Below are 25,574 nucleotides of genomic sequence, written 5' to 3' on the forward strand. Positions count from 1 at the left end.
GTTTCTTTAGGGTTTATTTCAGCCCGGTAACGCAGAGATGAGGAAACCGAGATCCAAGAAAAGTTAAGCGACTTGCCCACGGTTCTGAGAAATCATATTTCACATGAGGGGTGAAAGAGGAATATAGGAGGAGTGAAGTAGGAATATATGGGATGTCCTATTTTATTACACTAGCTTTTCTCACCGCAAATATTAGACGAAAATTCTGTTATCAAAGACAAAACCCAACGCAGGCTGAAGGGGCGCCCCCGCCCCCCGCTCCGCCCCCCGCTCCGCCCCCCGCTCCGCCCCCGCTCCGCCCCCCGCTCCGCCCCCAGGGCTGTCCGCGGCAGTGCCTGACTGGCGGCCAGCGCAGGGGGCCTCGTGGGGTCCTTCGCGCGGGCTGCCGACGCACTGCCTGAGCGGGTGCGCAGACGACTTCCGGTGTGGCTGACGAGTGGTGGCTGAAGTGGGAGTCATCAAGAGACGCTCAGGCTGGGACCATGGCGGACAGTGGCTCGGAGCGAGCTGATGGGCGCATCGTCAAGATGGAGGTGGACTACAGCGCCACGGTGGATCAGCGACTGCCCGAGTGCGAGAAGCTGGCCAAGGTGAGGGGAGGCCGGCCGGCTGTTGGCGGGCGCCAGGGGCTGAGTCACGCCAGGGAGCTTCCCTAGGCCTCCGGGGGCCTGCGGGCTGGAGCGCGCACCCCGCATTCCATGCCCAGCCCAAGTGGGGCCTGCATGAGTAAGAGACCCCAGGTCTGCCCGACCAGGGAAACTCCGCAGCCGGCGTACGATAGCGCATACAGCTTCCCAAACCCTCCCCAGGACAGATGGTCACTCCATTCCCGTAGGAGTTGTGCCCCATACTGCTTTTTGCCTTTTCTTGGATTCTGCGTAACGTTTACTTGAGTAGATTACCAGGGGTTCAGGCCGCTTCAGCACTCATGCTAGATCGGAGAGTTTAGTTCTATTGCTCTTGCTGAATCCATTTATGTCGTTAAGTTGTTTATGGACGTGTCTGGCCTTTCGCCAGGGGAAGCGGCAGGAAAGTGATTAACTGAAGTGAAAGGTAATTAACACAGGACCCCTGTCCTTAAGGAGTTTGTATACATAACGAATTAGACAAGTCACGCATGGTGGTGAGTGCCATACAAGTATAAAAGTGTAATTGGAACACAGAGAAGAAAGCTGTTCGTTCTTACTGGTGGCATAAGGGAAGGTTTTACAGGGAAGCTGACGTTTGTGTTGGGCCTTGAATCAATGAATAAGATCGGGATGAGGAGAAGTCATCCCTAGAGCAGGAACTATAGAAGTAAAGCCAAACAGGCATTAAAGTGCAGAAAAACCTAATCAGAGGAGGCCATGAACAGTAGTTTCCAACTGCTTATCTCCCGTGGAATAGAAATTTAACTTGATCCAAACATTTATCACGGCCCCTGCTGTGTGCAGGCAACTTTGTTATCATTTTACATACAAAGAAACCAAGGCTCAGAGTTATTTGTCCAACATTAGGGTTCGGTTCTTAATAGGTAGAACCAGGGATTCGAAGCTAAGTTTGCCTGACTAGGGTTTGTGTGGTTGTTGAATCAGCTCCCTCATGGCCTGTTGCTAAGGATTATGCTCAGGCCTCATTAAATTCCTTGATCAATCCAGCCACAAACATTTATTGCTATTCACCTGGGATGCATTCACTAATAGGGTTGTTTTTGTCACTTAAGGAGCTTACTACATAACTACATTAAAGTGTAATAAATTCAGGGGCAGCAGTGTCAGTAGTACTTCACATTTAGTTCTAGAAAGAAACCTTTTTAATGCTTCCCTTATTTCCAAAAAAGAATTTAATGGGGCTTTACAAAAGATGAGGATAGGGAAAGATAATGAAGTTGATATACTTGTATTTCTTAGATTCAGTGCACTTGATGGAGGGGAGCCATAAATTCATCTCTGAGCTTTCTAGCAGCTACTGTAAAGAAACATCATAGTTATGTAAGGGTTGGAAAACTCAAAACACCTACAGTGCCAGGCAGATAATGATAGCTGACATTTATTGAGAATTTTCTACAGTGCGAGTCACTCTTCTAAGTGCTTACATGCCTTAACTCATTTAATCCTCACCTCACCTGTATGTGATAGGTATTGTTGTTATTCTTATTTTACAGACAAGAAAACAGTCTAAGAGAAGTTGAGTCACATACTCCACGGTCATACAGCTAGTAAAGTGCTGGAGCCAGAATGCAAACCCAGGCTGACTGATTCTAGAGCTGGTGCTCTCACCATGCTGTCCTGCCTGGTGAGCCAAGAGTAATGAAAACCTGCACTTCTGAGCACCTGCCCAGGGAAAGAAGGCAGTAATGCCTCACCTCCAGTTTGTCTTTGCCAATTGGGGATGAAGGCTAAGCCTTGTCAACTCTTCTAATTTGAGGGAGGAAGCAGGAATGGATTTTTATATAATTGCCTCAATATTTATCAATATTTAGAAACTGGACACTAATCTGTTTTAAAAGACTATTTGAGCCAGTACCGTGTAGATCAAACAAAACAACCTACAGGCCAAAGTCAGCCCCTGAACCACCACTTTGGAATTAATAGATTGATAGTGTCCATAAGGAAGAAACCATTTGCTTTAAAGAAGTACAACTATTCCTAGTACTGAGACCCAGGAGAAAAAAAATCTTCCCTTTACCAGTTTCTTCTGATAGGCTACTCTGTGCAAGACCTAGTCAGTGCTAGACATTATGGGAGGTATGAGAAGGTTGTTACGAAAGTGCTTGCCCTCAAAGAGCTTATAGGCCAGTAAGAAAAAAAAAATTCACCTGCCATGTTGTTCTAGTGATCACATGTGTGGCATTTATTTAGGACGTTGTGGTCGTGTTCAAGACAGTTGAAAAGACTTGCAAACTCAAATGCAAAATGCCTTTTTAGTTGTCAAATGAGTAATGGAAATGTTTGAAACGGGGAATGTTAGGACCTGTTAAACTATGTAAAATTAAAGCTATTTTGATTCTGATTTTTTTTTTTTTTTAAGCCAGTGTGCCTGTAGAACAAAACAAGGTGTGGTGTAGATTGTTTCTGTGGGGAGGGGGTCCGAGGAAGAGGGCTGGGGGATGGGGAGGGTATAAGTTTTTGTTTTTTTATACAGACCCACAGTTTTCAACTTTTGGATTAGGTGGTTGTCTTACAGTCCTAGTTGGTTTTTTTTAAGATATGTTTCTGTTTTGCTTTTTATTCATCATCATATATTATTTTCTAACCATTCTGCCAAACATAAGAAAATACTGACTTAAAGAATTGCATTGTTACATTGGAATGTATGGAACTCTTTAGCATACATTCTTTTGTTTTCCAGCCCATCAATAAAACCGTAGAAAGTTTTGTTATTTTCTCTCTACTTGTGAGAAAACTAAAGTTCAGGCAGCTTAAGTGGTATCTGAGGTCTACAGCAGAGCCAGATCAAGCTCAGGTCTCCTGGCAATTGGTATAGTGTTCTTTTTGCTACATCCCACAACCTCTTCAAGGGAATATCACTTCTTCACTTACTTTCCTTAAGACTTTTTAATTTTTAATGTGAAATACATTTAAAGATAAAAATTGTATGTGTATAGAGACTTAATAAGAATGTATCAGGTGAGAAAACCACACATAGCAGAAGCCTTCAAAAGACAGACTGAAGTCTAGATCTGCATGGTAAAATTGCCAAATCTAGGCCATTTGAATCTCCTACAGCTGTGACCTAGTACAATTCTGTTTCTGTGTCCTAACATTCATCTAGCAAATAACAGTAACTAATATTTAGTGCTGTGTGATTTCTATATAATGTTAGCTATTTTGATGATGATAATGTATGCACAATGTGGCAGGCATACCTTCATAGGTATTACTTTAATCTTTATACTAACCCTTGGGGTAGGAACTCTTATTATGCTCAATTAATTGAAGAAAAAATTGAGGGTAAGAGAGGGTAAGTGTCTTGCCCAAGGTAACACAGTAGTAGAGCTGGGGTTTAGACCCACACAGTCTGGCTGCAGAGCCTGTGTTTTTTTTTTTTTTATTTTTTTCCCCCAAAGCCCCAGTAGATAGTTGTATGTCATAGTTGCACAGCCTTCTAGTTGCTGTATGTGGGATGCGGCCTCAGCATGGCTGGAGAAGTGGTGCGTCGGTGCGCGCCTGGGATCCGAACCCGGGCCGCCAGCAGCGGAGCGCGCGCTCTTAACCACTAAGCCCTGGGGCCGGCCCGAGAGCCTGTATTTTTTAACCATTACATTCTACTGCCTCTGTGATTAGTATTTGAGGACCCTCCATCAAATTGTTGGTGAGATAGTAAAAGTGATACTAGTTCTTGATAATGGTTATTACTTCACCTTTGAATTAGGGAGTTAAAAATTCATCTAAAGATGGCCTTTTCTGAACTGTGAAGATGTAGTATTTAGCAGTTCTTGGTACACAGAGGGTCATATCCCCCCACCCTCACCCCGTCTCACTTTTTGATTATAGTTTATTTGGCACATGGTTATTTGGGGACTACTTACATTCTTAAATTGAATATATCCTTTGGTTCTCCTTCCTTTAAATGTCTTTTCATTTCATTTGGTCACCTGCAGCCTCTTCTCAGGGTTAATGTTTAAAATGAAGAGGAGATGAAACGTAAAACAGTTGACTGATTGTTAGCAGCTTGGACAAAAGACTCCTTTAAGAAATAGGTCATTTAAAAGTATTGCATTGGCATTAAGGTTCAACTGTTTGCGGTTAACTTTTTTTTTTTTCTTTTTTAATTTTTTATTTATTTATTTTTCCCTCAAAGCCCCAGGAGATAGTTGTATGTCATAGTTGCACATTCTTCTAGTTGCTGTATGTGGGACGCGGCCTCAGCATGGCCAGAGAAGTGGTGCGTCGGTGTGCGCCCGGGATCCGAACCCAGGCCGCCTGCATCGGAGCGCACGCACTTAACCGCTAAGCCACGGGGCCGGCCCTGCGGTTAACTTTTTGATGGCCTTTTTCTTACTTGTTTAGGTTGTTTAACAAATCATTGATAGATTGGATCCATTTAGGAGTTAAAGGACACAAACATACAGAACTTACAGATACCCACATGTATTGATGTTGAACAAACTCCTTAGTCATTTACCTCATTTACAAAGATTGTTATTATTTATTTTTTGGTGAGGAAGGTTGGCCCTCAGCTAACATCCATTCCCAGTCTTCCTCTTTTTGCTTGAAGAAGATGGTCCCTGAGCTAACATCTGTGCCAGTTTTCCTCTACTTGGTATATGGGACGCTGCCACAGCATGTCTTGATGAGTGGTGTGGGTCCATGCCCGGGATCTGAACCTGCAAACCCCGGGCTGCCTAAGTGGAGTGTGGGAACTTAACCACTATGCCACCGGGCCAGCCCCTACAAAGATTATTTCAATGAGAAAAATGAGTCACAAAATTCACATGTTCTAACAGGTTGGTTTTGATAGCTCTGTTCATCTTGTTCCTCTGAGTTGAAAGGCAGCATTGAAGAGTTGGAATTTCAAGAACTATGACAATAGATAGGAAAGGAAAGAGGAAGGTGTTTAGCCATAGGATTGAACATGGAAGATTGGGAGAAAAAAATGGGATGATTAGAGAATCGGGAGTTGTATTTAATGAAGTTGATGGTAGTGTCTCTCAGATTGTGCTGAATTGTCAGCCATGTAATTTGTCACATCCTACTTACTGTAACGGTAAGAAACAGGAATTGTAAGCCATTAAGATCAACTGAATAGTTCAGGTCAATGTCGATCTACTCGATGCATACTGTGTACAAGTTGGTGCAAGAGAAACAACAAGGTCCAGCCCTAAAGGAACTTACAGACCACTTAGACAAGATATGCACATTAGTAACTGTGGAACAAGGTATACAGGGATGTACCATGATATCTACAGAAGCAACATTATGTGCTTGGCCAGGTGCAGAGCATTGAGCTAAGAGGTGAACAGTATAGACAGGGTCCCTGCTCTCACAAAGTTTGCATTCTAGTGAGATTAGAAAGACAATAAACATTAAAATAGAAAAGAGTTTGGGGTCGTTGCAAAGCAGAAAGTCGGTGGGCTTGAGTGTTAAAGAAGGAGATGCTGAGTGACTATTGCTTTTAGAGATCGTTATCCAAGAGTGCCTTTCTGAGGTGACATTTAGTGTTTCGTTGATACCTGCAGACCATGGCTCTAGAAGTGGTGTGTGATTCTTTTACATATAGGGTGCAGTTCTTTAAAACTCATACTTCTGAGTTAAAATACCATATAGAAAACCACACCCTGTGGATCACAGCCACGTGACTAATAGTAATTGCAAAAGTGGCAGGAGGTGACCATCAGTAAACAGTATTTTGCATTTTAACTATTTTTGCACTGCATTTGGTTGCCAGATAGTAACCATTTCCCTATGGAAATTATTTTGATTGAAGCAAAGGTGTGATTTAAACTAATATGGTTTAGTGTAGTGGAGGGAACATTGGACCAGGAGGCAAGAGCCCTGGGTTCTGGTTCTGCTGGTTAGTTTTGTGGCTGAGCTGTTTGTTCTCTAAAATGAGGTGATTGGATTAAATCATCTCTAGCAGTCTTTCCGGTTCTAAGATTCTTTGATCTTTTATGATTTATTAGCCTTTAACTTTGGAGTATTTAAAGATTTGTTCTTTGTTCTTTTCCACTGATGGACATTTAGCCAGCATTTATTGTACACATGAATCTATAGAGCTTTCAGAGTTGGTGCTCCCCTTTGCATGGGAAACAGTGTTAAAATATGATAGTAATATATGTTTCAGATTTAATTAAAATAAGTTCAAACAATGGCTGTACATTACATATTCTATGCTGCATAGAAAATTCATAGTTTAAAAGTTATCTTGGAAAATATGGAAACGGTGTTTTGAAAAGTCCAAACATTATTTGTGCCCCTAATTCAAAAGCTGTTTAATTGGTTTCTTTAATTAGTAAAAGAGTAGTACTCATGTACTGTCCATGAATGTCATTAAGATAAAAAATTTTTTCATTTGTGGTTAGAAAAACAGTTTCTAAATAAAACCTTCCTCATTACTTCCAATTCATTCATAGTTATTAATGTTAGTATCGTAAATAAATGCAATTTTTGTGCTGTGGGTTGGTTTGGTTTTAATCAAAATGTGTGGTTCCTAATAGGATGGCTTATTTTAGTCCTGATGTATTATCATTTAAGTTTATATTATTTGAATTTTGTTATTCCTGTTTCTTAATGTATGCCCCAGGGGGAATGTTTTGTTTTTGCATATGAGATAGAGGTTATTATCAGTTGACAAAAGGGGTGTATTTCAGTTGGATCAGTGTCTGCTAAGAGCATGACTTTTGGTGTAGCATGCGTGGGTGTTCTCAGATGGTCTTCATTTCCTTTAAGCACAATTACTGATTTATTTTTAAAGTCATTGAAAAAGTAAACCAGGGCTTTCTATCTTTTTACCGCCAAATATCCTTTTTATTTCTCCTCAAAACTTCATATTTTAAAATATTTGTTATGGTGAATTTATAAAGAAATCATTTTCCCATTTTTATTCTTCAAAGACTGCCAGTTAAGAGTCTCTATTCAGGGCCGGCCCCGTGGCTTAGTGGTTAAGTGCATGCGCTTGGCTGCTGGCGGCCCGGGTTCAGATCCCGGGCCGCACCGACACACCGCTTCTCCGGCCATGCTAAGGCCGCGTCCCACATACAGCAGCTAGAAGGACGTGCAACTATGACATACAACTATCTACTGGGGGTTTGGGGGAAAAAATAAATAAATAAAAATTAAAAAAAAAAAGAGTCTCTATTCAGAACAAGATAAACAGATGTTACACTAAGTTGATAAATTAGAACCCAAAACAAAGACTTGATGTTTTTGTCAGGTGTTAAATCATTGTTGTTCTATGTTCAGTTTCTCTTAGGTATTTTGAAATGTTAAAAACAGTTTGTGGGCCCCAAGTTGGGAACCACTGACTTGTGGAATCCACTGGAGAAGCAAGCATTATCAAGAAAAAGAGAAAAACACAACAAAAGTAGCTACGGAGGGGGTCCTTTTCCTCTAGAATAGGCCATTGATTTTTCCTTTTCTGTGTCAGAAATATCTCATTTTAGACTAGTTATTTGGTTTTGTGTTGGTAGTGTTGTTTTCATTGTTCATTTTTATCTTTTGTTTTAGGAAGGAAGACTTCAAGAAGTCATTGAAACCCTTCTCTCATTGGAAAAACAGACTCGTACTGTGAGTAGATTATACTAAAAACTTCAGTTACCATCAATTTTGTTTAACATTGTTCCATTAACTTTCCATATATTTTCACTCTTCCAGGCTTCTGATATGGTGTCTACGTCCCGTATCTTAGTTGCGATAGTGAAGATGTGCTATGAGGCTAAAGAATGGGATTTACTTAATGAAAATATTATACTTTTGTCAAAAAGACGGAGTCAGTTAAAACAAGTAAGTTCCTGATGGCTCAAAAAACAAATACATTTGCATTTAAATGAGGACTTTTAGAAAACTATCCTATGAATCTGTTTAAAGTGTACTGTTAAATCAACCTTACAACATTCTAGAGTTTTAAAAAAATTCTATCCATATTCTCATAATAACTGCTTTTTTTCTGTTTTTTCTTCTAGTCTTTATATATTTGCATATTTTTACAGAATTATACTGAGAGTTTCAATGCAACTTTGTTCTATTTTTATATTGCTCCATATCTTTGTGTTTATTATTTTAAATGGTTGTGTTATAATCCATCAAGTTGATAATCTATAATTTACTTTAATCATATGTCCTTTATTAAACATTTAATTTTTTTTTTTTTTTAATTTAATTTTTTCCCCCAAAGCCCCCGTAGATAGTTGTATGTCATAGCTGCACATCCTTCTAGTTGTTGTATGTGGGACACAGCCTCAGCATGGCCGGAGAAGTGGTGCGTTGGTGCATGCCCGGGATCCGAACCCGGGCCGCCAGCAGCGGAGTGCATGCACCCAACCGCCAAGCCATGGGGCCGGCCCAATATTTAACTTATTTTTGAGGCCGTTTTCAGACAGATTATTTTGACTGCTCATTTTGTTTAAAGACTATGTACGTTCTCTTTTGGTATTTTTGTGAAGCTGGATTTCCTGTTCTGTTGAGATGTGTTTAAATGATTCTCCGTAGAAGTAAATTTCATTTTTTACATTCATATCTCATCTTTAAAATGCTGTTCCCTGAGTAGCTTCTGGGTTTTTATTTTTTGTTTTCAAATGATAAAGATAACAACATTGTAAAACAGGGTGGTAGTGAAACCAAAAACAGAGATATAGGGTTCTTGTCCAAATCTCTTATTTTATTAGTTAGTCTACTGCTAGAGAGCTTAGTATTAGAGTGGGTTAAATTATTTTTTGCAAAAAACAAAGTTACTGTTATTATTTTTCTTCTTTTTTTAGATAAGTTTACATGCATATAAAATTCGTTGTTAAGAATTAGCATAGATTTGATTGTGGCAAGCTAGTACATGTGAATGTGAAATTCATTTAAATATGCCTTATGGTACTCAGTTCTGTGGTTAAGAGACCAACATAGACAAATCATCATCTTCTCATAGAGTCATAAAATTTCAGAGCTAGTAGAAGAGACTGTTTACTCCCTTACTTTTCTTTTTTTTAATTTTTATTGAGGTAACATTGGTTTATAACATTATATAAATTTCAGGTGGGCATCATTATATTTCTGTTTCTGTGTAGACTACCCCATGTTCACCACCTAAAGACTAATTACCATCCATTACTGTACACATGTGCCCTGTCATGTCTTTCACCCTCCTACCTGCCCCTTCCCCTCTGGTAACCACCAATCTAATCTCTGTATCTATGTGTTTGTTGTTGTTTTTATCTTCTACTTATGATACTTATGAGTGAGATCATTTGACTTTCTCTGTCTGACTTATTTCACTTAGCATAATACTACTCGCTTACTTTTCTGGTGGAGAAACTGAGATATATGTAAGGATCTTGGGAATGTGACGGAATGTGCAATCAATAGCTCCTGCCCGCAAGTAACCTATAGTTTAATATGGACTTAATTAATCATAGTATATCTTCAATAAGTGTCCTAAGATTGATTTTTAAAAAATAAGAAGGGCCGGCCCCGTGGCTTAGCGGTTAAGTGCGCGCGCTCCGCTGCTGGCGGCCCGGGTTCGGATCCCGGGCGCGCACCACTTCTCTGGCCATGCTGGGGCCGTGTCCCACGTACAGCAACTGGAACGATGTGCAGCTATGACATACAGCTATCTACTGGGGCTTTGGGGGGAAAAAATAAATAAAATCTTTAAAAAAATAAAAAATTACACACACACACACACTAGGTAATACATAGTAAATAACGTAAGAATAGTGAAAGGTGCTAAGAAATATGAAAGGTGCAAGAGGAGGTTTTTGATGAGGTTTATAAGGGAAGGCTTCCTGGATGAGTTTGAGCCAGTCTCACAGCTGGACCAGGCCTGCTTCTTTTCACTATAACATACTATGTCTTCATAGATGTGGAAAGTGCTTAGGGACTCAAAGTATGTCTTTCCTTTTCCCATAATTACTTTTTACCCAAAAGTTTTCTTTTTTGCTTTATCAGACTTAGAAAGTAATGATTTTTTAAAAATAACCTTTTGTAGATTGCTTAAAATTAGTGGTTTCTAATTCACTTGAGCCCAGAGGGAAACCATAACTTCCCTAATGATTTACCTGCATTTTTACCAGAGAACAGCAGGATGTTCACTTATCATTAGAATATTAATGTGGTTGTTTTTTTTTTCCTTTAACCTCATCTGATTTCTGTTAATTTATTTTTTGCACAGCTCTTAGAATTATCAAGTTACATGCCCGTCTAGAAATCATTGTTATAATTGGTTTTAGAGGGATCATATGTTTTGTGAGATAGTAGGTGTCCCAGAGACTTGCATTTATTGAAAGTTTTTTTTTTTTTTTTGTGAGGAAGATTGGCCCTGAGCTAACATCTATTGCCAATCTTTCTCTTTTTGCTTGAGGAAGATTGTCACTGAGCTGACATCTGTGCCTGTCTTCCTCTATTTTGTATGTGGGATGCCGCCACAGCATGGCTTCACGAGTGGTGCATAGGTCCAAACCTGGGATCCGAACCTGTGAACCCTGGGTCACCAAAGCAGAGCACGCGAACTTAACCACTACACCACCAAGCCGGCCCTAACATTTTATTCATAACAGGGTCCTAATATTATTATCAATGATTATGATATACTGTTTGGAATCTAGATTAGGGCTTGGCAAACTATGGACCGTGGATCATATCCCACCTGCCACCTTTGTACATAGTTTTTGGAACATGGCCACGCCCATTTATTGTGTAGGGTCTGTGGCAGCTTTGGAGTTACAAAGGCACGGTTGAATTAGTTGCCACAGAGACCATATGGCCCACAAAGTCTAAAATATTTATTATATAAATATTTACAGAAAACATTTGCTGACCTGACCTAGATCATAGAATGTAAGAGCTGGAGGAAATGGGGCCAGCCCAGTGGCACAGCGGTTAAGTGCGTGCGCTCCACTTTGGTGGCCCAGGGTTCGCAGGTTTGGATCCCGGGTGTGCACCAACGCACCGCTTGTCAAGCCATGCTGTGGCGGCGTCCCATATAAAGTAGAGGAAGATGGGCACGCATGTTAGCCCAGGGCCAGTCTTCCTCAGCAAAAAGAGGAGGATTGGCACATGTTAGGTCAGGGCCGATCTTCCTCACAAAAATTAAAAAAAAAAGAGCTGGAGGAAATGTTCTAACCTGCTTATATTACCTGTGAGGAAACTGTGGGCAAGAGATGCTGTGACTTTCAGTGTCACATTTTATTGAGGAATATGGGTGACTGTGGCTCCTCCTCCTCCCCTGGATGATGGAACTGTTTTACCTTCTGCCTCTGCCACTGGTTCTTTTTTCTTCAGTCACTATATCTGCTGGTCATGGCTTCAGTACTCTCAAAGCCACTATTGAACTCTGCTTTTCTCGTCCTTTTTTTTTTTCCTTTAGTCTGTGGCCACTTCTTCCATGCTTTTCTGCTTGGCTGCAAAAAAGCTAGCTAGCAAGCCTTCTAATAGATGTTGCCAGACATGCTTCTTCCCCCTTTCCTTTTGTGTAATCAGTTTACCAGTTGTAATGAGAAGGGGTGAAGTCTTTGCATCTGAGGTTTTCCTAACCTTTATTGATTTGTTAATGGGTATTCAGTACGTCTTAGCTATTAGGGAGACTTTGATGTTCTTTTATAGGCATTTCAGTGTCTAGAATTGCTTGGGAAGACCAAATTTGACCATAGCACTTCCCTCAATAAAATACTTTCTTTTCCTGTGTGAGGAATGAATTTTACATAGGAATGGTTTTTATTATTTTAGGCTGTTGCAAAAATGGTTCAACAGTGCTGTACGTACGTTGAGGAAATCACAGACCTTCCAATCAAACTTCGATTAATTGATACTCTACGAATGGTTACAGAAGGAAAGGTGAGTTTTCTATTGGCATAACTCACAGTGATAAGCACTGTCTTATCTGTGTGTGTATATATATATATTTTTAAGATGAAATACACAAAATGTCATCACCTTAATTCAACCAATATCTTTGTGTATCTCCTTCTAATTTCTTTCCATATGCACTGAATGTATTTAAATAGTGACAGTCTTGGTATATCCAGATTTTTCTAGGAATTAGTGATCTTATGCCAAATTTACATGTGTTGATAATAAATGAAAGATAAGGTTAATTCTTCACCCTGGCCTAGATCTGCTTGAAAAAAATCTATGTTTGGGATAGCTAAGCTTTCACTCTAATTTTTAAATTAATAGAGTGTTTACAGTGTAAGGTTAATTTTCAAAATCACTGCCTCGCCAGAATCTATTTGTATTTCTCTTGATGGCTTTTTTTTAAATTGATGTCATAATAGTTTATAACTGTGAGATTTCAGTTGTACATTATTATTTGTCAGTCACCATATAAATGCACCCCTTCATCCCTTGTGCCCACCCCCCACTGATGCCTTTTTTTTACCTCCCTAATCTCATGTTTCTCTAAAAAGGGCAAGTGTAAAATGGTGACTGTGGTAGGTATGTTTCCTTCTAGATAGATTTTTGTGGTTTGAGGACAAAAATGTAGCTTATATTTAACTTATTGCCTCTTTGACTGTCAGTTCAGTTCAGTAAATGTTTAGTGAGCACCTGTGTTATTCTAAGTCCAAAATGAGCAAGATACTATTCTTTAGCTCAAAGAGATCAATCATAGAAATAGTTACTGTGCTGTGTCATGACAGTAGCGGTGTGCCTGTAGTTCCCTATGGCAAAGAGGAAGGGGTTGACTGGCTGGGGTGCCCAGGGAAGCCTCAAAGAGTTGATGAATGCTGAGCTGACTTTTTGTTTTGTTTTGTTTTGTTTTTGTGAGGAAGATTAGCCCTGAGCTAACGTCTGTTGCCAATCCTCCTCTTTTTGCTGAGGAAGTTTGGCTCTGGGCTAACATGTGTGCCCATCTTCCTCTACTCTATATGTGGGACGCCTGCCACAGCATGGCTTGATAAGTGGTGCATAGGTCCATGCCCGAGTTCTGAGCATGCAAACCCTAGGCCACCACCAAAGAGGAGCATGTGAACTTAACTGCTACACCATTGGGCTGGCCCCTGAGCTGGCTTTTTAAGAATGAGTAGAAATTCTATAGGACCAGTGAGTAGGGAGAAGGGCGTTTTAGAGATGGGGAAATTATATACAAAGATATCGAAGTAAGAAACACGTAGTACATTTAGGAAACTGTAAGTAGTTTGTTACATTGGAGATTAGGTTTTTGGGGGTGGAGTGGGGAAAATGGGGTGGTGCAGAGCAAAACCTAAAGAGGTAAGCAAGCCTGAGCGTGAAAATTAGTTCTCAAGACTCTATTAGGCTGTAGTTATATTTTTAATTTGTTGGAAATTAAAAATCCACTAACATTACTTGTAGCTACAAAAACTGCTAATAGTGGATGTGATGTCAGCATCATGGTGGAGTGAGCTTCCCCCTTAGACTCTCTCCCCCAAGATACAACAAAAAGGACATTCAAATACCAACAGAGGACATGCACACAACGCAAAAGATATCTGAAAGACCTGCCTATCCTTACGTCTGAAGGTGGAGGTGCTGGTACCCCTGGAAGAAGTGGAAGGAGGTAAGGAGAACTCCTCTCCTTCCCTGATGATAGCGACCCTGGGACCAGGACCACGCGGCTCTCTCAGAGCGAGTGGGGAGGGGCGGCCCTCCACAGGAAAACCATCGCTCTCCAAGTTCTCTCACAGCCTGTGGGAAATTCCCGTATGAAGGGGACTGAATTGTTCCGGGGATGTCTTCATCAAGCTAGCACCCCGGGAGAGCAGGTAGTGAGGGAAGAACAAGAAGCCTCCTGGATCGGGCAGATGAAAGAAAGAGCCCCTCCCCTCCAGAACCGCGCAGCTCTCAGAGAAGGGTGGGGGCGGCCCTCTGTGGGAAAACTGTCACTCTTCAAGTTCTCTCACAGCCTATGGAAAGTTCCCATACGGAGGAGACCGAACTGTTGTGGGGGTGCATTCATCAAGCTAGCACCCCAGGAGAGCAGATAGTGAGGGAAGAACGAGAAGCCCCCGGGATTGGGTAGGCGAAAGAAAGACCCCTCCTCTTGCCCAGAGCACCAGCACAGCCAGTCAGCCAGGGTGCCCACGGATTGTGGCGGGGTCAGAATACACAGCTCTTGACCCCCACCCAGTGGTGACAGGTGGAAGCTGCAACCACGTATCTTCAGCAGGAGGAAAAATAAGCCCACACCCTCAAGCACTGTGCAAAAATATATTAACTCTCTAGACCAGAAGGAAAATGACAAGCACCCAGAAATCAGTCCTGAAGGCACAGAAATTTATAACCTAAATGACAGAGAATTCAAAGTAGCTATCATAAAAAAAGTTCAACGAACCACAAGAAAACAGAGATAGACAATTCAATGAAACCAGGAACTTTTTCACAAAAAAGATTGAAACTATAAAGAAAAACCAATCAGAAATGTTGGAGATGAAAAACACAATGGAGGAGATCAAGAAACATCTGGAATCTTTTTAAATAACAGACCTGACAGTATGGAGGAAAGAATTAGCAATATTGAGGATAGGAATGCAGAAATGCTCCAGATGGAGGAGGAGAGAGAACTAAGACTAAAAAGAAGTGAAGAAATTCTCCAAGAAATATCCGACTCAATTAGGAAATGCAACATAAGGATTATAGGTATTCCAGAGGGAGAAGAGAGGGAAGAAGGAGCAGAGAGCTTGTTCAAAGATATAATAGCTGAGAACTTGCCAAACTTGGAGAAGGAGCTGGAAATACAAGTGAATGAAATCAATAGATCTAAATATATCAACATGAAAAGACCCTCTCTAAGGCATATAGTAGTAAAAGCTGGCAAAAGTGAATGATAAAGAAGAAATATTAAGGGCAGCAAGAAAAAAAAAAATAACGTACAAAGGAAGTCCTATCAGGCTCTCAGCCGATTTCTCAGCAGAAACTTTACAGGCTGGGAGAGAGTGGAATGATATATTCAAAATTGTGAAAGACAAAAACTTTCAGCCAAGAATACTCTATCCAGCAAAAATATGGTTCAGATATGATGGAGAAATAATAACTATCCCAGATAAAAACTAAGGGAATTCATTGCCACAAGACCCCCATTACAAGAAATGCTCAAGAAGGCCCTAATGCCTGAAAAAAAAAAGAGAGCGAGGGGATACAAAGCTTCGAGCAAAGACAAAAATAAGTAGACATAGTAAGGAAAATTGCAGCTCTCTATCACAATAGGTTAGCAAACAATTAAAACACCGAAGATTAAGGGAAGGAAAACACCAAAAATAAATATAACCTCATCACTTTAAACACAAACTCACAACACAAGATGGAATAAGTTGTGACAATAATAACTTAGAAGGGGAAGAGGAATGGGATGGAATCGACTTAGTCTAAGGAAATAAGAGGCCATCGGAAAATGAACTATCTCATCCGTGAGATTTTTTATACAAACCTCATATTAACCACTAAACAAATAATCAGAACAGAGGCACCCACACTGCATGATTTCACTCACGTGTGGAAGATAAACCAACACACAGACAGACAGAACAGTTTGGTGGTTACCAGGGGGAAGGGGGTTGGGGGTGGGTACAAGGGGTGAGGGAACACATTTATATAGTGACTGACAGACAGTAATGCACAACTAAAATTTCACAATGTTTAAATGATTATGACATCAATAAAAACAAACTATAGCCAAAAGAAAAGCTAATAGCTTTAATATTTAGCAATATCAGATATTTTTAAAGAAAGTAGCCTTGTATTTAAAGGTAAATCAGAATTAGGATATTGGTTGAATTGTAGGTACTGGACTGCATATGTTCTTTGTAAAGTGTGTTATTGTTGTAATAATTCTTTTGAAGACACTTGCCATTTTCTATGCCATTTATGTAGCTTGTAGTGCTGTTATTTATTAAACACAGTTATTTCACATCTTGGTTCTCAAAGCAAAGCTGCAAAATATGGTTAATGTTTTATAGAGACATTTTCTTGAAAATTACGTGGTTGTAAAACGTTGCACAGCTCTATTTGTACATGGAGGATAAAGTACACAATAGATGCAAGATAAATACTGTTATACCTCGTTTGAATAATAGTTCAAATCTACCTTTTAAATTTTAACACATTTCTATAGGGATTTGGGTAATATAAATTTCTTGTATTTGTAGATTTATGTTGAAATTGAGCGTGCTCGACTGACTAAAACGTTAGCAACTATAAAGGAGCAAAATGGTGACGTCAAAGAGGCAGCCTCTATTTTACAAGAGTTACAGGTAAGGTGTTACATTTTAGAGTGTGTGAAACTTTATGTCAGCAACATTTTCTTGTGGAAATAGCTTATTTTGGCACCAGATCACTTTTTTCTAAACCGCCAAGATTAAGAGTGAGTGCAGTGGATGGTGAAGTTATTCAGGTAGCTGTAAATTATGTTGTTATGGTCCCAACTAAATTTAACAGCTAAAAAAGTTTTGAAGAAAAGTTAAGATCAACAGATCAGTCCTGGGCCGGCCCTGTGGCTTGGTGGTTGAGTGCGCGCGCTGCGATGCTGGCGGCCCGGGTTCGGATCCCGGGTGCGCATCGAGGCGCCACTTCTCTGTCCATCCTGAGGCCGAGTCCCACATACAGCAACTGGAAGGGTGTGCAGCTATGACATACAACTATCTACTGGGGCTTTGGGGGCAAAAAAAAAAAAACAGATCAGTCCTGGTTTTGTGCTATTATTTGAACATTTTAATTCTCTTTAAAATTTAAATAAAATTAGTAATTCATGTACTATTTACTTATACATTAGGAATTTGCTGTTATTCATTGGCTTCATTCTTACTGAATATTTGATTGGTGGTCAATTTCTAGGCTAAATTGATTTAACAAAGAAAAATTGCCTCATAATTTACCGTGTTTCAGGACAATTTTTGAGAGACCTTAAAATGGGACAGGAAAGAGCTAAGAAATCTTGAGAAAACCATAGACTCTCTCACGAGAGAAATGTACATGAACTATGCTCAAAATTTTGCTTCTAATTTTAGCCCATCTGAGAAGGTCAAATACCGTATGATTTCCTTCATCAAGTAGTAGATAATAACAACAATAAACAAACACATAGGGACAGAGATTGGATTGGTGGTTACCAGAGGGGAAGGGGGGAGGGAGGAGGGTGAAAGGGATAATTTGGTACATGTGTGTGGTGATGGGTTGTAATTAGTATTTTGGTGGTGAACGTCATGTAATCTATGCAGAAATAGAAGTACAATGATGTACACCTGAAATTTTTACAATGTTATAAACCAATGTTACTGCAATAAACAAAAAATTTTAAAAAATAAAAATAAATAAAAAAATAAAAATAGGGCCGGCCCTGTGGCTTGGTGGTTAAGTGCGCGCGCTGCGATGCTGGCGGCCCGGGTTCGGATCCCGGGTGCGCATCGAGGCACCACTTCTCCGTTCATCCTGAGGCCGAGTCCCACATACAGCAACTAGAAGGATGTGCAGCTACGACACACAACTATCCACTGGGGCTTTGGGGGGAAAAAATAAAATAAATAAAATCTTTAAAAAAAAAAATAAAATAAAAAAATAAAAATAAATAATAATAATTTTAGCCGATCAATAATACTGGAAGGATCTTGCATGTTGTGCATTGTCTTTGTTCTTTTTTTTTTTTTAACATGTCCTGTGTTCTCTATATACTTTATCTCATTTAATGTTCACACACAACACTATTATTATCCCCATTTTTCAGCCAAGGAAACTCAGACTCAAAGGAGTTCAGTAACTTGCCTAAGGTCGTTGCTAGAAGTAGTCAACTTTGGATTCATACTAGTTCTGTTTGGCTTCACGCTTTATTTTTTTCTTTTTAATTAAAAGACTTTATTATTTTTTTTTTTTTAAGATTTTTATTTATTTATTTTTACCCCCCAAAGCCCCAGTAGATAGTTGTATGTCATAGTTGCACATCCTTCTAGTTGCTGTATGTGGGACGTGGCCTCAGCATGGCCGGAGAAGCGGTTTGTTGGTGCGTGCCCGGCATCCGAACCCGGGCCACCAGCAGCGGAGCACGAGCACTTAACCGCTAAGCCACGGAGCCGGCCCAAGACTTTATTTTTTATAGCAGTTTTATGATTTTATTTATTTATTTATTTTTCCCCCAAAGCCCCGGCAGATAGTTGTAGGTCATAGCTGCACATCCTTGTAGTTGCTGTATGTGGGACGCGGCCTCAGCATGGCCAGAGAAGCAGTGCGTCGGTGCGCGCCCGGGATCAAACCCGGGCTGCCAGCAGCGGAGCGCACGCACTTAACCGCTAAGCCACGGGCCCGGCCCTATAGCAGTTTTAGATTCACAGCAAAATTGAGTGAAAGTACAGAGATTCTCCATATACTCCCTGCCCCCCACACACACACACGGCCACCCCTACTGTGAACATCCTGCACCAGAGTGATGTGTTAGTTACAACTGATGAACTTACATTAACACATCATTATCACTGAAAGTCCATAGTTTCCATTAGGGTTCACTCTTGGTGTCGTACGTTCTGTGGGTTTAGTCAAATGTAATGACATGTACCCACCATTGTAGTGTTGTACAGAATAGTTTCGCTGCTCGTAAAGATCCTCTGTGCTGTGCCTATTTATCCCTCCTTCCCCCTAACCCCTTGAAACCACTGATCTTTTTACTATCCATAGTTTTGCCATCAGACTCAGTTTTTGAACCAGGAGGATTTATGTGCCTTATGATTCAACATCCCCTGTGAAGTGTTTTTGCAAAAAAGCCTAACCTCAATTATATAAATTATAAAGCTTCTAGGTTTAACTACCAGTTTGCAGGATATACCAGAGACAGAGGAGCCTGTTAAATGATACCACAGGGACAAAGTTAGCAAAATTCAGACTCTAAGAAACTAGAGGATGATTGACTTGATTTCTTCAACAAATAAATGGGAAGGAAAAAAGAGACATAAGAAAGATATCTACCGGGGCTGGCCTGGTGGCTGGTGGTGAAGTTTGCGCATTCCACTTCAGTGGCCCGGGGTTCGCCAGTTCGGATCCTGGGCGTAGACCTACTCACCGCTTGTCAAGCCATGCTGAGGTGGTGTCCCACATAGAAGAGCTACAACTCTACAATTATGATACACAACTATGTACTGGGGCTTTGGGGAGAAAAAAGAAAAAGAGGAAGATTGGCGACAGATATTAGCGCAGGGCCAATCTTCCTCAAAAAGAAAAGAAAAAATAAACATCTACCAATTGCGAAGTATGAGCCTTATTTGGATTCTGATTTGATTAAAAAAATAAATGAGGGCCAGCCCCGTGGCTTAGCGGTAAAGTGCGCGCACTCCGCTACTGGCAGCCCAGGTTCAGATCCCGGGCACGCACCGACGCACTGCTTCTCTGGCCATGCTGAGGCCGTGTCCCACATACAGCAACTAGAAGGATGTGCAGCTATGACGTACAACTATCTACTGGGGCTTTGGGGAAAAAAAGGAGGAGAATTGGCAATAGATGTTAGCTCAGAGCCAGTCTTCCTCAGCAAAAAGAGGAGGATTAGCATGGATGTTAGCTCAGGGCTGATCTTCCTCACAAAAAAGATAAAAATAAAAAAAATAAATGAGACTATTGGGGACTGACTAGATATTTGGTAATACAAGGAATTTTTAGGTATGATAATTTTCTTTCAAAGTTTATCTTTTAGAGATACATACTGAGATATTTATATATAATATAAATATATAATAATTATATATTATGTATTATCTGAAATTTGCTTCAAAGTAATTGACACCTGGAGAGTGGGTGAAGATGTATAAATGAAACATTGGTGGTTCATTATATGTGTTTTTATTTTCCTTAAAAAATTACACAGAAGACAGTGAAATAACATCTTCAGGCCAAATTATAATAATAATAGTCTTACTTCATTCTACTTAATAAATGTGTCATTCTGGATTTTATAAGTTCATTTACTATATATGTATACCAAATATTATATTAGAAACTTTTTCGTAGTATTTGGTATAATCGATTCTCTACATTGTGTTTGTGTATATCTTTTGTAACTCTACGTTGTACATCCATTAGGAGTCATCTTAGCCTTGTTGTCTCAATTTCAAAAAGACTAGTGCCGCATACAACAATACGTTAAAAAGATTATACACCATGATCAAGTGGGATTTATTCCAGGTATGCAGGGATGGTTTAACATTCGCAAATCAATCAACGTAATACACCACATTAATAAAATGAAGAATAAAAATCACATGATCATCTCAATAGATGCAGAGAAAGCATTTGACAAGATACAGCATCCATTTATGATAAAAACTCTGAATAAAATGGGTATAGAAGGAAAGTACCTCAACATAATAAAGACCATATATGAGAAACCCACAGCTAATATCATCCTCAATGGTGAAAAAACTGAAAGCTATCCCTCTAAGAACAGGAACCAGACAAGGATCCCCACTGTCACCACTCCTATTTAACATAGTATTGGAAGTCCTAGCCAGAGCAATCAGGCAAGAGAAAGAAATAAAAGGGATCCAAATTGGAAAGGAAGAAGTGAAACTGTCACTATTTGCAGATGACATGATTTTATATATAGAAAACCTAAAAGAATCCACCAGAAAAATTTTAGAAGTAATAGCGAGTATGGTAAAGTTGCAGGATACAAAATCAACATACAAAAAATCAGTTGCATTTCTGTACACTAACAACTAAGTAGCAGAAAGAGAAATTAAGAATACCATCCCATTTACAATTGCAACAAAAGAATAAAATACCTAGGAATAAACTTAACCAAAGAGGTGAAAGATCTGTACACAGAAAACTATAAAACATTTCTGAAAGAAATTGAAGAAGACACAAAGAAATGGAAAGATATTCCATTACTCTTGGATTGGAAGAATTAACATAGTTAAGATGTCCATACTTCCTAAAGCCATCTATAGATTCAATGCAATCCCTATCAAAGTTCCAACAACATTTTTCACAGAAATAGAACAAAGAATCCTAAAATTTATATGGAACAACAAAAAACCCCGAATAGCTAAAGGAATCCTGAGAAAAAAGAACAAAGCTGGAGGTATCACACTCCCTGATTTCAAAATATACTACAAAGCTATAGTAACCAAAACAGCATGGTACTGGCACAAAAACAGACTCACAGATCAATGGAATAGAATCGAAAGCCCAGAAATAAACCCACACATCTATGGACAGCTAATCTTCGACAAAGGAGCCAAGAACATACAATGGGGAAAAGAAAGTCTCTTCAACAAATGGTGTTGGGAAAACTGGATAGCCATATGCAAAAAAATGAAAGTAGACCCTTACCTTACACCATACACAAAAATTAACTCCAAATGGATTAAAGACTTGAATGTAAGACCTGAAACTGTGAAACTTCTAGAAGAAAACATAGGCAAGTACGCTCTTCCACATCAGTCTTAGCAACATCTTTTCAAACACCACATCTGACCGGGCAAGAGAAACAATAGAAAAAATAAACAAATGGGACTACATCAAATTAAAAAGCTTCTGCACAGCTAAGGAAACCATCAACAAAAAGAAAAGACAACCTAACAATTGGGAGAAGATGTTTGCAAACCATACATCTGATAAGGGCTTAATCTCCAAAATATGTAAAGAACTCATGCATCTCAACAACAAAAAACTACCAACCCAATTAAAAAATGGGCAAAAGACCTGAACAGACATTTCTCCAAAGAAGATATACAGATGGCCAACAGACACATAAAAAGATGTTCAAAATCACTATCTATCAGGGAAATGCAAATCAAAACTACAATGAGATATCACCCGACGCCCGTCAGAATGGCTATAATTAACAAGACAGGAAACATGTGTTGGAGAGGATGTGGAGAGAAGGGAACTCTCATACACTGCTGGTGGGAGTACAAACTGGTTGCAGCCACTATGGAAAACAGTATGGAGATTCCTCAAAAAATCAGCGATAGAACTGCCATATGATCCAGCTATTCCACTGTTGGGTATTTATCCAAAGAACTTGAAAACACCAATTTGCAAAGGTACATGCACCCTGTGTTCATTGCAGCCTTATTCACGATAGCCAAGACTTGGAAGCAGCCTAAGTGCCCATCAAGGGACGAATGGATAAAGAAGTTGTGGTATATATACACAATGGAATACTACTCAGCCATAAGCAGCGATTTAAATCCAGCCATATTTGTGACAACATGGATAGACAGTGAGTAGTATAATGCAAAGTGAAATAAGTCAGAGGGAGAAGGTCAAATACCGTATGATTTCCTTCATTAAGTAGTAGATAATAACAACAATAAACAAACACATAGGGACAGAGATTGGATTGTTGGTTACCAGAGGGGAAGGGGGGAGGGAGGAGGGTGAAAGGGATAATTTGCGACATGTGTGTGGTGATGGGTTGTAGTTAGTATTTTGGTGGTGAACATGATGTAGTCCATGCAGAAATAGAAGTACAATGATGTACACCTGAAATTTTTACAATGTTATAAACCAATGTTACTGCAATAAACAAAAAATTAAAAAAAAAAAAAAATAAGAAACATCTGATGGTAAAAAAAAAATAAATAAAATAAAAAAAATAAATAAAAAGACTAGTGCCTCTTTTTTATATAATGGTTTTAATTTTATATAAATAGAAAGCTGCAACTGGTATCATCTTTTTTTTTTATATTTGGAATTGTATTTCCTCATTAGCCATTAGGGAAATACAAATTAAAACCACAATGAGATACCACTACATACCCATTAGAATAGCTAAAATAAAATAAAAAAATACAATACCAAGAGCTGGCAGGGATGCAAAGCAACTGGAACTCTCAGAGATTGCTGATGGGAATGCAAAATAGTACATCCACTCTGGGAAACAGTTAAGCGATTTCTTATAAAATTAGACATACACATACAATATGACCCAACAATCCCATTCCTGGGTAGCCAAGAGAAATGAAAACTTATATTCACTAAGCCTGTCCAGTAATGTTCAGAGTAGCTCTGTTTATGATAGGCCAAGGTGGGATCAGCCTAGATGTTCTTCAACAGGTGACTGGATAAACTGTGATTCATCCATGCAATGGAATACTACTCAGCAATAAAAAGGAATGAACTATTGACATACACAACAATTTGAATGAATCTTGTTATTCAAAGCATTATGCTGAGTGAACAAAGACAGTCTCAAAAGATTACATACTGTATTTGACGTTCTTGAAAAGATGTATCTGTAGTGATAGAGAGCAGATCATTGGTTGTCAGGGGTTATGAGTGGGGGAAGCATGTGACTGTAAAGGGGTAGCATGAGGGATTTTTTTGGGGTGATAGAACTGTTCTGTATCTTGATTGTGGTGGTAGTTAAATCTATACATGTGTTAAAATTCACAGAACTTGACACCAAAAGAAAAAAAATCAATTTTACTGTATAATGATTTTTTTAAATTGTAATTTCCTGGAGGAAACTAGCTTTTTATATTATCGTCTACACTCTCCCAATATGCATGAAGGTTCTTATTACTTATCAAGGGTGGATATTTTAATATCTATTTAATGTTGCAATTTTAAAATATTACTAAATATTATAAACTTATTTGGGGGCTTACTCTGCTAGGTGGAAACCTATGGGTCAATGGAAAAGAAAGAGCGAGTGGAGTTTATTTTGGAGCAAATGAGACTATGCCTAGCTGTGAAGGATTACATTCGTACACAAATCATCAGTAAGAAAATTAACACCAAATTTTTCCAGGAAGAAAATACAGAGGTAAACATATCTTTTATTATAAATTTGCTTTGAAAGTGTTTGGGGAAAAACTCATAAACTCCAATTTATTTTGTCAACATTTTTTCAGAAATTAAAGTTGAAATACTATAACTTAATGATTCAGCTGGATCAACATGAGGGATCCTATTTGTCTATTTGTAAGCACTACAGAGCAATATATGATACTCCCTGTATACAGGCAGAAAGTGACAAGTGGCAACAGGTAAGAATCTCTTCTTATACTTGACATTGATACTTATTAGGAAGAATTTGCATTTTTTATTTATTTTGAAATAATTTTAACTTCAGTAATTATATGCAACTGTATGGTGCTGCTTTCTATTCAGTATATTGATAGTTCAGTTTATCCTTACTGATTCAGAGGAATTGTGATAGTACTCTAAATTATTTATTCTCTTTGAAGAAATGTAGTCTTACTATATAAAATATGTACAGCAGGTCACCTGCTAACAAAGGTTACAGATAAAGATCTAGCATTACTTTGGAAAATTATTTTACAAAAACTATTACAGTTTTATTTATTTATTTTTGGTGAGGAAGATTGGCCCTGAGCTAACATCTGTTGCCAGTCTTCCTCCTTTTGCTTGAGGAAGATTGCTGCTGAGGAAACATCTGTGCCAGTCTTCCTCTATTTTTGTATGTGGGATGCCACCACAGCATGGCTTGATGAGCAGGGCGTAGGTCCGTGCCTGTGATCCGAACCCGCGAACCCCGGCCACCGATGTGGAACATACGAACTTAACCACTACACCGCCGGGCCAGCCCCGGCAGAAACTATTATAACTAGTTTTCCACTTTTGTGCTGCTGAATTATTATAAAAACTTTTTCTTTTATACATTTGTTAAAAAAAAATGTCAGCCCAGATAGTAATTCAAATTAGCAAAGATTTACTGTAGTAGTTTTATGAAAACTAAATGTTACAGAAAGACACTATGAAAAGAACAGCCTGTTATGATTTTTTCCCCTAAGACTTTTGAATACAATATTAAGAACGAATATATACAATTATTCCATGGTTTTTCAGTTCCTGCCAAAGTTTCCATTTTGTTTCTAATCTTGCATATAATCTATTGTGTTATGCAACTTTTTTAGGCTCTGAAAAGTGTTGTCCTCTATGTAATCTTGGCTCCTTTTGACAATGAACAGTCAGATTTGGTTCACCGAATAAGTGGTGACAAGAAGTTAGAAGAAATTCCTAAATACAAGTAAGTACTTTTATAATTACTAT

General features: G+C 39.1%; 1 protein-coding gene across 2 annotated transcripts in view; it reads left to right on the plus strand.

The window, feature by feature from the left end:
* The first annotated feature begins 423 nt into the window (after positions 1–423).
* PSMD12 (proteasome 26S subunit, non-ATPase 12) overlaps positions 424–25,574 on the plus strand; it is a 31,842-nt gene continuing 6,691 nt past the window's right edge. Inside the window, exons 1-8 of one of the 2 annotated variants that reach the window (XM_087441455.1) lie at positions 424–590; positions 8,148–8,207; positions 8,295–8,423; positions 12,351–12,458; positions 16,724–16,828; positions 24,175–24,324; positions 24,413–24,547; positions 25,439–25,551. In XM_087441455.1, coding sequence (XP_087297581.1) covers positions 483–590; positions 8,148–8,207; positions 8,295–8,423; positions 12,351–12,458; positions 16,724–16,828; positions 24,175–24,324; positions 24,413–24,547; positions 25,439–25,551 — 908 coding nt within the window. In that variant the 5' untranslated portion in view covers positions 424–482. The remainder of the gene's footprint in view (positions 591–8,147; positions 8,208–8,294; positions 8,424–12,350; positions 12,459–16,723; positions 16,829–24,174; positions 24,325–24,412; positions 24,548–25,438; positions 25,552–25,574) is intronic. The other variant, XM_004432672.3, reaches the window with a different exon arrangement.

Source organism: Ceratotherium simum, chromosome 16 (genome assembly GCF_057802395.1).
Source record: "Ceratotherium simum simum isolate JZ-2026a chromosome 16, ASM5780239v1, whole genome shotgun sequence".
In the NCBI taxonomy this organism is placed as follows: Eukaryota; Metazoa; Chordata; class Mammalia; order Perissodactyla; family Rhinocerotidae; genus Ceratotherium; species Ceratotherium simum.